General features: G+C 38.8%; 1 protein-coding gene across 1 annotated transcript; it reads right to left on the reverse strand.

Moving 5' to 3' along the window:
- Positions 1–302: 302 nt before the first annotated feature.
- On the reverse strand, positions 303–6,655 carry LOC121950886 (histamine H3 receptor-like). The gene is made up of 3 exons (XM_042496973.1): positions 6,496–6,655; positions 5,856–6,022; positions 303–1,055 (listed from the first exon to the last, which is right to left on the reverse strand). Exons 1-3 carry the CDS (start codon positions 6,647–6,649, stop codon positions 303–305), a joined length of 1,074 nt encoding a protein of 357 aa, XP_042352907.1. The 5' UTR covers positions 6,650–6,655.
- Between the last annotated feature and the right edge of the window lie 7,296 nt (positions 6,656–13,951).

Consider the following 13,951-nt stretch of genomic DNA (forward strand, 5'->3'; position numbering starts at 1 on the left):
AATGGATGAACTGCTTTCAAGCCTGTATTGATTTCATTTTATAATTTCATAATTGTTTTGTTGGCATATTCAGACAGATGTTTACTTTGGATGTGAGCACAGTCAATTGTAAATAACATCGCACTGTACAGTAACAAGACATCCAAACAGGGAAAAGCACAATTGAAAATGGTCTATATGACAAACTGTGGTGCACAGTTTCATTTTGCTGAAACTGAGTAATTTATGGGTTAGATTTTGAATATTTCCATCCATAGTTTTGGCACATTGTTTGTCACCATCCCTCCATGGGTATCTGCTTGTCACTGGCCAGCACGAAGGACAGATGATGGGGGAGTCGTATGCCGCCTTGGGCAGAGGATCTTGCTAAAGGCCCTGCGGAAGCTACTGTGGCAAAGTGGGTACAGGAACGGGTTAATAGCCGAGTTGAGCCACAGGAGCCAGAAGGTGACCTCGTACCAGTGATGCTGGATGCACCGCCCTCTGCAGGCAGCACGGATGATCATCAGTAGGGTGTATGGTGCCCAGCAGATGGCAAACACACACACTATGATAGCCAGGGACTTAGCAATTTTCTTGTCCCTGGACAGACGGCTAGGCTGGGCAACCCTGCTGGTGGAGGGATCTAGTTTACCCAAACTGGGAGAGGAGCTCTGGGAGTGGATAGAGCCTCTTACAGCCAGTTTCATCCCAAACCCCCAGTTGTGGGACAGGGGGATGCCTTTCCCCTGGGCAGAGGCAGGCTGGCTCAGTTGAAGGTGGAGCTGGGCCTCCCTGCTGTGGAGCCTCCTCCTGCGTATGCTGAGGTAAATGCTGAGGTTGAAGAAAGCAACAGAGATGAAAGGAGAGAAGAACTCCAGCATGGAGGCACTCAGCAGGAAGTACCAAGAGTAATAGAACTCCGCAAAGCACTCATCTTTCGGCACGCGGCTTTTGCCCACCACCAGCTCCCAAAATATGATCGCTGGGCCGTACAGGACAAAGGCTAGCACCCAGACAGCAATCATCTTGATTATGGCTTGATGAGTCATGCCCTGTCTGGCACGGTAACTCACCTGCAGTAAATATAAGCAGAAATCACAAAATATACTGAGTAATAACACCAGTGTGGGGTCACTTAAGTCTTTGCACAATTGCTACAACTTACAATGATTGTATAAACAGGGCAAGATAGCAATTCATTCTCCTAAAGCACACTGTCTTTGGCCAAAATGTTCTTAACAGCAGTGGTGGAAGAGGTATTCTGATCGTTTCCATCACCCTTTGAAATCTGGATCAACATCACTTTTGAGCAGCATTCAGATGCCTTTTACAGCTATTAAGTACAGCAAATGTTAAGAAAAGTAATTATATATATCAAAGAACTTGGCAAGAAATGTCCTGTAAATTGCAAGATATTAGTGGATTTAGAATTTATTTTTTAAAAAGTTAGGGGAAAATGTCCAGAGAACTATATATAATTATCATAGATATACCGTATATTTAAAGCTACTTTACAAAATTCTTATAATTTTTAAGCTTTTTTTCCCCAGGTCATTTACTTTTTTTCATTTCCAGGTAATTTTCTTGTACTTTTTACTAATTTCTTGCTAATTTTCAGGTCACTTCTTCTTAAGCGGCTCATTATCTTTTTCCCATGTTTTTGAAAGCAATCAAGCCATTTTGCTCAGTTTTTAAAAGGTTAAGCAAAAGAGCAATACGTGTAAAAAAAAAAAAAAAAAGTGCATTACCACTAAGCCTCCACCAAAATATTAATTAAAACACCAGAAGTCCATTGTTGTCAACTACAACAAAGTGCTCCAGGGTTGATGTTTTTCTGTAGGCTGACACTGACGTTATGTCATCCTGGTTCCCTTGTCAAAAAGCCTATCGTATTTTTTTCATTGGAATTTGGATTATTGCAGAAAATAAATGCTGTGATAAACTTTTATGATACTTACAAGTTTTGTTTAGGAAGATAATCTCCACAAATGAACACAACTTTTATGATTTCTGAAGCCTTAATGCAATTGCACAGTCATGTGACTTAATGTTGTCACCACAATGAAGCTGTAAAGTTGTGTTTAGCCTCATAATGTTCTGTAGTCTAATTTAGCCACTTGTTAACAACCACCTTTTTTTTAGGAGTGTTAAAATATTAACTCATTTTTGGGTTTTAGGAGTCATACCTGGAGCACTCTGTTGAGGAGATAACCATAGAGGAAGTGAAACCTATGATCAGAATAGTCTCTCTTATGTCTCTTACTCACATTGGGTTCAACTTTGTAGTGAACCTGAACTCCCTCAAGGACCCCTGGGGGTCCGCAAACCCCTGTTTGAGAACCACTGCTGTAAAGCAATTAGTGATTTAACTGTAGCTGTCAAATGGAGTAAGTGGAGTAAAAACTGCAACATTTATTTGATAAAGTAGCATAAAGTAAGAGTAATCAAGAACATTTCAAATATCTTAAAAACCAGTGGTGGAATGTAACTAAGCACATTTACTTAAGTAAATTCCATTTGATACTACTTTCTATTTCTACACCACTACGTTTCAGAGGCAAATATTGCACTTTTAGATTACTGATACAAAATTAATACAATTACATCGACTAATAAAATGTAATTCTATAGCTTAATCTACCCAGTAGTATAAAGAGCAGTTAATATTAAGCCCCACCTTTTAGCAGCCGCAATATCAAAGTTAGGAACACATCCGTGCATCATTTATTACAATCAAGGTTCACATACAGTATATTCTTAATAACTACTTTTACTTTTGATACTTTAATTACATTTTGATGATATTACTTTTTAATGTCTACTCTAAGGAAAATGTTGAATGCAGGACTTCTTGTAACAGAGTAATTTTACACTGTGGTAATGCTATTTTTACTGCTATTAAGATCTGACTACTTGTTCCTCAACTGTTAAAAACTGTCCTTAAGTACATATTTTAGTAAATTTCTCAAAACACAACTTCACATCTCCTTGAAGTCATCACAGCACAGTGGTACAATGAATATAGAGGCCATCCCTTTAACCAGAAACTGTAGCTTTAAACCACCATGTCTACAAAAAACTTCCATTGAAACCCTTAATATTCAGGGACACTGATGAGCCCACACCTGAGAATTATATAACATATTAACACTGAGATATTTAATATGTACCCTTTGAAAGATACATGGTGATGTGTTTGTGGAGTCACATAATATTTTGGTGGAAAAACAGTGCATGTGCACATTATGCATTGCAGAAAAGTGTGTGAATGGGTGCTAAGTCGATGGAGCACCTCTCATGACCACTTGTCTCAATTAGTGTCACGTCCTATGTCCCTGTCCCATTCTTGTTCAGCGGGCAGCATCCTTTACACCCTCTCCAGCTGCTCTGATGCTTCTGTGACCAAAGTGACCAAAACCGAACTGTAGTTCCTCTTCAAAGAAGATGGAAAAATGGTTCAACTTACTTTTGTATAAATTAACTGTTATACAATCATTCTTGCTGCTTCATGTGTGATGTTGCATCAAGTGTGATCGTGAATTCATTCTGAAGTTTTGCATATCTTTTTAAAAAGGTTACATTCCTCCTTAGAGCTGAATTCACCTTACCTCACTCTTATAATCATGAGTAACACGTAAACAAGGATGTTTTCTAATATTGCGCAGCTTTGTTAATGCACAGACATTTCATCTAGCTGCCAAACATATGCATCCAATCTGACTCCACATTTTCTTTCAAAAGACAAACTTTGTCCTGTGGCTGGTGACAATCCTTTGTCTTTCAATGTTCAGAGAGAAAGCTTTTAGGAAAATGCTGCTTGGCAGCCGGTGGGCTGTTTCTGCTGTGATTGATCTCTCCAGGTTGGAAGGACCATGGCACGGAGGAGGATCTCTATGATCAAAGCTAGCTAATTAAAGAAGAGGCTCTCTTTCTCTCTGGTGTTATTTGTATTCATTGCTCTGATGTTAAGTGTTTGCTTGTGAAAGGAAACAGAACACTCTCTTTGTCTACTATGCCAAGCCTCATCCCACCTTTGAGTTAACACACAGTGTATAGAATACAGTCAGTCGGCTAATGCACAGACAAGACCCGACGAGAGGTTCAAGGGGCCTGAGAGTTGCAGAGATTTGCAAATGTATTCTAACGTGCCAAGACAGGCAGAAAATAGAAAATGGACATTAGTGATGTTGTACAATTGTGCTGCAGAAAAATAAAGCAGTGGCACATAGTTGCATGGACACAGCATGAATAATTGAAATCTGCTGAAGTGGAAATTAAAAGTGCTTCAGTAAAGACATCATATGTTAGACTATTAACATTCTACGTATTTTTTGAAACCCAGTCCCTCCCAAAGTCGAAATGTGACTTTTTCTTTTTTTTTTTTAAATCTGCATCATGGGGAAGGGCTATAATTAGGGGTGGCACTGGGCCTGAATGGGTCAGGAATGATTAACCTCTGCAGATGGGCACATTTGGGAGAATGAGGTGGCACTGCCCCTACCAATGACCTGGGAGACTCACCAGTCAGAAATTAAGCCACAGACCACAAACAGTGAACATTTGTATGGTGAAAAAGGAAGGGGTTCTTTAACTTTAACCATTGTACAACAGGGACTCTCAACTTGCTTTGGCCGAGGGCCACTTTTGCAAAATTATAGGAGGCTGGGGGCAGCTAATAAACAAACTTGACTGCAAAAAAAAAAAAAAAAAAAAAAAAACCGTTTTTTAACCTTTTAACATTTGCTGTCTTTGCTAAGAGGCAAATCCAGTCACAGCACCAGGAGCGTTTCTAGGATTCGAGGACATTGGGGGGCGTAGCCATGACATCTGCCAGAGGGTCCTGGGGGTCCATCCAAGTCGCTTTTTTGATGCTTTTTTACGCACTCTGGCACCTTATTTACATTCAAAGTATAAAAAAATCCACTGTGAATCTGTTTTGGTTTTTTTTATGAATAGGAAAATGGTTGGCAAGCCTCCTGGCATCCTATTGAGGGCCAGATCTGGCCCTTAAACAATAAGCTGAGTATCACTGTTATAGACATATATATGTACAAAGAGAACAGGATACAGCATTGTATGTGGAGCCCCATGTATTATTTTGAAAGTTATTTAGTGGAGCATAAAGCCAAAATGGTTCATCTGCTATATATAAAGTTACTCGGATGATCGGCACTGCTTCTGCACTGAGCTGAGTGGCCGAGCTGGCCACGCTCAGTTTGACACTGTGAACTTGAATAGAGATAAAATGATTCACTTGTGCTGCTTTTCAAGACTTTCCAATTGTTATCACACCAAATGATTTGAATCAAATAGTGAAATGAATCATTTTGTGGGGGCTGTGACACTCAAAAAATATATTCACTAATTTACAGATGTCTCTTTTGCAATGTAAGTCTTTGCAAAAAAAAACCCAAAAAACCAACAACAACACTGTATTGCCATTATGGAATTTGGCCTGGTTTCTAACTTGGCAACATAAATATTTTAAATTGATCCTTTTGTATTTCCTGTTGCAATGTTTGTATCTGACAAGAAATAAACAAGGGTCAGAGCTGCTCCCGTTACAATAGAACCGCAAAATGTCTCTACTTTTTAGCATTTTACTCAAATAAAGTGAAAAAAAGATTTTATTTCTGTCAAAATTGAAATCAAAAAGGGCAAATGATCCTGACAAAGTTTAGAATGAATTACAAACATCCTCTGATTTACCTTTACTTGACAATAACATCTATTGACATGATTTCCCACAAATAAATAAATAAATAAATAAAAAATGTCACGCTAATGTGCCACATGTATGAGTCACAACCCTAAATCTACTTTTAGGATGACTGTTTGCTTCACATAGTTGAGGCACAGGATGTTCAACTCACTGCTCTGGTGACTGACAGGAAGCGATCATAGCTGATGAGGACAATGTTGAAGACAGACGCGGAGCAGAGCAGGTAGTCCATGACCAGCCACAGCTTGCAGAGCCCCCGGCCCAGAGTCCACCTACCTGTAAGGATGTAGGGCATGTAGACTGGGATGCAGAACGCACCTGCAGACACAGTTATTGAAAAGGGCTCAGAAGACATACACAGTACATTTTGTAGTTATGTACAGTCATAAATGATATATAAGGAAAGAGTTATCATCAAATCTATCTCTCATTTACTGAACTTTAAATGAAGGAAGATGATTAAAAGTAATGACTAAATGTAAGAGGACATCATAGAAAGATTGCATACGCACAAAAATAAAGCAATGCCATTGTCAAAGAAAGAAAGAAAAGAAAACTGTATCAAGCACACTAAATATACTGTTGTTCCCATCAGTTGAACTAATTTTCAGCTGCTTAATTTCTTAATGTAGAACAACTCATATACTGGTACACATCTGGATTACAGGGAGACTGACTGGCATATGCCCCACCTGTCATATGTCAGCATGGACACAATAACACAATTAAAGTTTACTCAACAGTCTGTTCTTCCAAGGTCTATTTAAAAAAAAGACCAAGGTTGGACTTACCGACAAGAAAATCTGATATTGCCAGATTCAAAAAGTAGTAATTGCATTGTCTTCTCAAACTCTTGTCCACTTTAAAAGCCCAAATAACCAGCGCGTTACCCAAAACTATCACAATGACCAAAGTCATCATCATCCCCATCAAAACGACAAACATGGGTCCCGAAAACACGAAGCTGCTCTGGACTCTAGTTGAGCTGTTTCCAAAATAGTATCGACTGGAGTTAGAATCAGTTTGCTCCACCGACATGATCCCGATGTGATGCTAAATGATGCTAAATCCTCAGCAGACCCGCGCTGAAAATAAAGACAGCAACAGGTGCCAGGCGAGTGGACACTGCATCCCACAGCCCCATGTATGCACTAAAAGATTCGCTTTCCTGTTGAAACACTGAGCACACAGTGTCCAAGACAATCCACGAGAGAGCGCACGACGCCCTCCACAAAACGCAGCGTGGACACACAAGGAATTACGCACTGACCAATGTATGATCTAAGGTAAAGTCTTGCTGTTATGAGATTACTTATCTAAGCAAAGTAAAAACTATTGTTATCACACACTGAATCAAGTGCCAGATAATGATTAAAGCATCTTCAACCAGTGTAGCCGATATGAATGAAGTGAAATGAAGTGGTTCTCTTCATTAATGCGTAATTAAGAGTTAGTTGCAACACCAAAGTGTGATGTTACTCTATTGCGCACATTGTTCAGTGAAAAATATTTTGCAAGCTGATGTTTGAAAGCTTATATTATATCAGAAAATGAGATTTCCACTTATGGGCATTTTGGCTGACGTCAGCGAGTCAATTTCTTCTTCATCTTTTTCTTTTTTTGAAATATTCGTGCTGTGAATCCGCAGTGAATCTTCTCCCTGCTGAAATCCATTCTCTCATGTTGGATTCACAGGCACACCGTCTCTCAGCAGCGAACACAAATGAAAAGACTTTGCTTGCGCACATCACAACACAAGCAGCCTACTAATTTTAGTTTTTGCCTCACATGCGCATGTATTCTGTGGGTGAGTAGAAGATATGACACAAGACATGAATATGAACAAGGCGTGCTGAAGGTACGGTACAACCAAACCGTGATGACCCATACCTCATCCCACACTGCACAGGGTATTAGAAGAATTACCTTTCATCTATAAAATATGACAAAACTACCAGAAGTTGGAATAACTTTGTGTATTGTATTTTACACCATTACACCATAACATAGAAGAGTATTTTGAAAAGACACCATGCATTTAATAGGCATAAATTCTGGTGATTTTTACTCCATCAATTTCTTCCTTTTCGACATCAATTTATGGTGTAAATGTCTAAATGTGTTTATTTTTGTCAATAATTCTCATAATAATTTTTTGGGGAGGGAAGGAATATGCACGTCCTAAATATTGAGGGAGAAGAGCCCCTTCCGAAATCAAAAGCTACATCTGTGCATCCTTCATTGTCTGTAGAAATTGATGTGGACTTTTGTTTCATCAAAGTCATACTTTGAAAATTCAGAGTTTAAATATCTCATATTTTTCCTTTTACTTGTAGTGTTAATTATCAGTCTAGATTATTTTGGTGTGAGTTGTAGAGTGTTGGAGATTTCATCTGTAGAGATGTCTGCCTTCTCTCCAGTATAATGGAACTACATGGCACTCAGCTTGTGCTGCTCAAAGTGCCAAAAAATAATTTGAAAAACTAAACAGCAATGTCTTTTCCCAAAAAATCATGACCTGACCCATCCCACCCAGAATCTATACATCTGTGCATCTTCCATTATTGGTGAAAAATGGTAGCGCTGCTTTTGTGTCATCAAAGTTGACACTTTGAATGTTCAAGGTTTTATGATGCATGTACTGAGTTGGGGGAATTTTCTTTCCAAAATAAATCTCATGCTTTTTTTCTGCTCACCCTGTCGCCAGCAAGTAACTTCAATCTGACTGGCATGAAAAGCTGTACAAACCAGCAACAGTATGACAGATCAAACAGGAACAAGTGGTAGACACATAAAGTGTCACAGAGTTCTCTGTCTGAAGCTTTCATCAACACACCTTGTAAGACATTTTTGCCCATATTATCTATGAGAAAACACATTACCTCGCTAAAAATGTGAGTCTTTCTCTATGGTTTTACCAGTCACAGTAAAATATTTAGCATTATTTAACCTCAAAATACAAAGTTTTATGAACTTGGTGTTAAAATGTTGTGGAAATTTAACGTTTCCTCATTCTTAAAGAGAATGTAATGTCAATTGAAATTTGTTGTTTTATATGATGTATTGCTGTTTTTATTGTTTTTAGTTGTCTGCATGATGTTTTTTATTGTTTGTTTTGTATGTTTTTAGATCTTCCTGCCCAGGGACCACAGCTGTAAATTAGCTTTATAGCTAACTCTGGCTCAACAGCTGTGTTGTGCACGGTCCCTGGCAAATAAACAAATAAAATAAACAAAGTCCAGTATGTGAGGAATTTGTATATTCCACGTCCCTGTTTAGACACTGGTGGATGTGTGTAACCTCCCAGTGTCACACAGTGGAAGAAGCTGTAAGCCGTATTTGCATTCTGATACTACCCTGTCAGTTCCCCAGCTGAGGTCCAAGAGAAATGAGAAACACTACAGAACAGCAGAAGTGACTGAAGGAGCCTTCCTTGAATTACTGTGATTTTCCCCCAAATGGAACCACCACCATCTCTCAGAGTCAGCCACGTCACAGCTGCAACTGCAGGCAAAGGCACACGACAAGTGTAGGAGTTTGAATGCAACTCCATTCAGACTCTTTACCAGTGTTGTTTACAATAAGCTCAATTAAAGTAAAAGCTTGGCTCTTTAGAGATTTCACCATAGCTGCTTTTGCAGATTCTGTCAAGTGATTGGCAATCTTCATTGACAGAAAGGAAATGGCTTAGTGCTTCATCGTGTGAGAAAAATGTTGTAATGATCATGATACAGGAATTGTGTGCCTCTTATCAGTGCCTTTGCATCTCTGTGCTGTCTTTTTGTGTCTCTTTTTGGTCAATGCCATTGAGTGGCATTTTGCAGGTGAAGGCAATGGGGTCCTTTGACGCTTTGGACTGACAGCTTAGTGTACTGAAGTTATATACAGTATGAAATGTTTTCCCTTTACTGGAAAAAGTGATTCACAAATAACTTCATATTTGAATGGCCTCCAACCCTGTTGAATCGTAACTGCTCATATCCAAAAATGTATCCAAGGCCAGTCTCTTCATCCACCATTCAGATAGTTTTTGGCTATCTATAAGACTAGTAATTGTGAAATACCCATAGCGACAAATGTCGTTCAAAATGTTATTCAAGAATGCAGCAAAGGCCCATAAACGTCATGGAAACTGACGCTGTGCAATCATGGAAAATAATACATATAAAGATTTACACCATTGTAGTACTATTGCTGTGCTCCAGAGACATGTTGTTTTCTTGTCTGCCATCATGAGCTGCAAAGCACACACATACACACAAATAAGACATTGCCATTAATTTTGTTTGTAATTTTTATCTGCCTCTACCAAATTGCTAATATTCTGCTCTCATGAATAAATAAATGTCATAAAAATAAAGATCATGCAGGCAATTTAAAATATGTTAAACTACTGCAAATACACTAAACAGAATGCAAGAAAAGTGTGTCAGGGAAGCAATGAATTTGGCAGGTGCACTGCCACTGGATTTGGAAATACAAGTGCGGCGACTCATCTGAAAATGGAGGGCACTCAGAAACAAAGCAGTGCCACAGAGGGTACACAGAGGCTCTAGTGTTGCTGATTATACTGTGCCCTGCTGTGGCTCTCCATTACTCTGGTACTCAAGTGTTTGTGTTTGGATGCTGGGCTGGAGTACTGATGCTATCACACTGTAACAGTGTGCCTATTCACAGTAATCACAGCTTGAATTAAACGTTAATGTAAACAGTGCATCCCCCAGTGCTCCCTTTAAGCTGCAATGGAGGCTTTGTGGGGTCCTTCCAAGGCCATATACATCCTTAATAGTGCAGTATATTACAGTTAAATAAGTAATAGTCTGCAGGTAGAGTTCAGAAATAGATTTGCCTGATATAACTAAAGCAAAACACCAGACTTTGACCATCCAGTCCTGACATACCAATCAAAATGTCAAGGATAAAAGCACACTAGAGCTAAAAGCTTTTTTTTCCATTCAGTTTTGGTCCTTGTCAGACAGAGAAAGTAAAATGACGCATCCTCAAGTCAGACAAGACAAGTTTAACACATACAAAACAAACAAACAAACAAACCCACCCACAAAACAGACAGATTATTTCTACCCCCAAATCAAAAATACATATTTTGTCTTTTACCTCTAGTGTTATGTATCAATCTAGATTGTTTTGCAAAGTCTGTGTCTGGAAATTACGACCTGGTTACTCAAGGTAATCCACAGGCCTCTGAAGAGATATTGCTGTTGAGTTTTTCAGATGTTTTTTTTTTTTTGCCTCTTTGAGCACCACAGGCTGAGTACCATTTGGTTTTATTATATTTAAAGCAGGAGAGGCCAGGTGAATGAAATAAAGATGATTGTTCAATACAGATTGCAGGTGTACAGATTAACAGATGACGTGATGAATAAAATATAACAGAAAGTCTTTAGCGCTTAAACTCCAGAGGGAGACTTGAAATTGAGTGCCATCTGAGCAGCAGATAAATCTCCAATGGAGTCCAGACAATGGTGGTAGAAGTGGCTGATGACTCTGAGTGTGATGGAGGTGAATGAATTTAGGAGCTGACTCTGAATTACTGCAATCACCACAGGTTGTCCGGTTAGAACATGATGGCTTAATGACAAGATGAAAGAATCCACACTCTCTCTCTCTCTCTCTCTCTCTTATGACCACTCATTTATTGTAGAAATGGGTGTACATATGTGTGTGTGTGTGTGTGTGATTAATCCTCATGGACGCACACAAGGGTGTACACCAAGCCTGATCAAACTCCACGAGTGGCTGTGCTGAATAGTCCATCAGTGAAGTATGGCGACATGCTTCTCTCTCCCTCTCAGACCGACAAAAGCCCACGAAGCTGCAAATTACAGGCCTTAGCATACAGTAGTCTTTCTGACTGAACTTTTGCCAGAGCGGCATTGGAGAGCAGGCAGACATCTCTGCAGCTGATATCTCGGACACTTGGTAACTCGCACCAAAACAATCTGGATAAACAGCAGTGCAGGTAAGAGGAAAAATGTGTATTTTTTATTTTATTTTTTTTTTATTTATATAGCACCTCTTTGTTACAAAGTCCTCCAAAGGTAGCAAGTCGGTGGAGATTTGGAGACTTTTGAAACAGTTTACAAACTCTGCAAACAGAGTTGAGGAGACAGTTCAAGAGGAATGTGGCTACCTAAACAGCCAGAAACTGCATTATTTATAATTTTCTATGTGAGACCTAACTTTACTGATGGCTGACAGGGAAATACAATACAGAAAATGTGCAAAAAGCAAGGCTAGGAGAAGTACATTGACAATAGATGCTGAGCAGGTTCAAGTGCTACAGTTTCTGTCCACTTATAAGCTGAACTATTTGATGGTACTTCATTTGAATAATTCATCTTTCTACTGTAAGACTTGTTAGTAAAGAATTTTCCTCATTTCGGTTTAACCATTTGGGCCACCAATCTTCTTGATTCTCAAAATATAATGCTGCACATCCACCAGGAGCAGGAGCAATGCACTCATGGTGTGAGAGAAATAGAATATCACTTTATAGTTAAAAGCATACTTTTACTGTTGGACAGGCAGGTCTGCATCAATACACTGCGTATGGACTAATTGCCATTTGAACACAACAGAAACATCCCCTGGTAGTCTCTGTCTCCACATCACATCAGAGTTGTTACAGTTTACGTATTAAATGCTGATCATTAATGAGAGAGCTGAACTCAAAGTTGGACGGCTTCACAGCCTCACAGTCTGTTTGGCAGAGACGCTCGCGAGATGAAGGGTGCTGACATTTACCTTATGCTCCAGATCCACAGAAGCTCATTGAAATGCTGTGGGTGTGCCTCATCGTGACAGCATTTTGACTTGTTAAATTTTTTATTTCATCTTCAAAAGCCACAAGCTGGGTAATCTATGCATCTCTGTACCCAGATCTCATTCCAAAATTTAGAGTTGTGACAAGTTGTAATTGCAAACACCACTGTGCAATAATTATTAAAGTAAGAATTATGTAAATGGAAACCTTAAGTGATAAATAAACAGATGCACCATGTTTAAGCTGACAGGAAAAATGTGTACGGGGTCTAAAATTGACTTGTTTCACAGCCTGCCACTGAAACAAATACATTTTTTGTTTGTCTTGTCTTGACTGTTAGGCAATTATTTGTATTTATCTTTTTTTTTTTTGGTGCTTTTTAGCTCTTTGAGGTAATTTTGTACCTTTTTTGTTGTCATTTTGTTTTGTCCTTTTCCATTTTTTGAAGCTGATCCATTTGTGAGTGAGCATGTGTGTGTGTGTCTGTCTCTCTGTGTATGTCTCTCTCTGTGTGTGTGTGTGTGTGTGTGTGTGTGTGTGTGTGTGTGTGTGTGTGTTTATCGATTAAAATTTGGTGATCTTTGCCAGTCAAAAACAGTAAGGTTCTATGGCCTCTATCGTTGTTTTTATATAGCAGTTGTGTGTGACTTTCAAATTTTTCTCTTCAGTGAGTCCAGTGCTAACCTTACTAAATGCTGTGCATTTTCCCTGTCTGCCAAAGTTGTGGATAGCCTGGGGATTTAACACATCACTTCCAACAATTCAAGTGGATGCTAGTTTCAGACCCTAGCTGTGGACATAGTAAGAAAGTAAAAAAATTAAGACAAAGTCCTGGTTGCAAAAGGACAAAATGGCAAATATAATACAGATTGTATATATCATGTGTGCTTCCTTCATGATGTGTACAGCACTAGTTGCTTTAATGTCAGCAAAATTTGCTTTCAGTTGCTTTTAAATATAGTTGATGCAAATTTAAAAATGTTTTGAAAGTAGGTTATTTGCTCCAGTTTTATAGCTAAAGGTGAACAGACAAATAACTCAAGGTAATCTATCCCAAAGCAGTGTCACATCTATCCTGCTGTAATAAAGCAATTATTTTAGAATAATATCCCTCATGAATATAAATGTGTTAGTGTCCTAACACCTATCAGTGTGATTGACAATAGCCCTGTGAGAATAATGGCTTAACCTGATGATCCACTGGGGTTCATTCACAGAGGAGACAATGTACTTCAGAGTATTTTAGAGAAACAATGTGCCTGGTGATGAATTATATTGAAGTAGAAGTTACTTAATTAAGCATTGTGAACTTTCCTTTCCAAATAAAAAGCTATAAAGTAAAAAAAAAAGAGAACACATGACTTATTATTGGCACCATTTATTTCCTAAAACTTCTTCACCATTAAAAGTGCAAATTACAGTGCTGTGAATCTAAAAGGCCCTATTCAAATGGTTGGGTAATA

The sequence above is a fragment of the Plectropomus leopardus genome, chromosome 12 (assembly GCF_008729295.1).
Source record: "Plectropomus leopardus isolate mb chromosome 12, YSFRI_Pleo_2.0, whole genome shotgun sequence".
NCBI classification, from domain to species: Eukaryota; Metazoa; Chordata; class Actinopteri; order Perciformes; family Serranidae; genus Plectropomus; species Plectropomus leopardus.

What these genes read in the sequence shown, in the direction of transcription:
- LOC121950886 (XM_042496973.1), bottom strand. Translation starts at nt 6,649, where the DNA reads ATGTTTGTCGTTTTGATGGGGATGATGATGACTTTGGTCATTGTGATA. An exon ending in AATATCAGATTTTCTTGTCG is followed by an intron (nt 6,023 to 6,495) that starts GTAAGTCCAACC and finishes CTGTGTCTGCAG; the next exon opens with GTGCGTTCTGCATCCCAGTC. An exon ending in TCCTGTCAGTCACCAGAGCA is followed by an intron (nt 1,056 to 5,855) that starts GTGAGTTGAACA and finishes TATTTACTGCAG; the next exon opens with GTGAGTTACCGTGCCAGACA.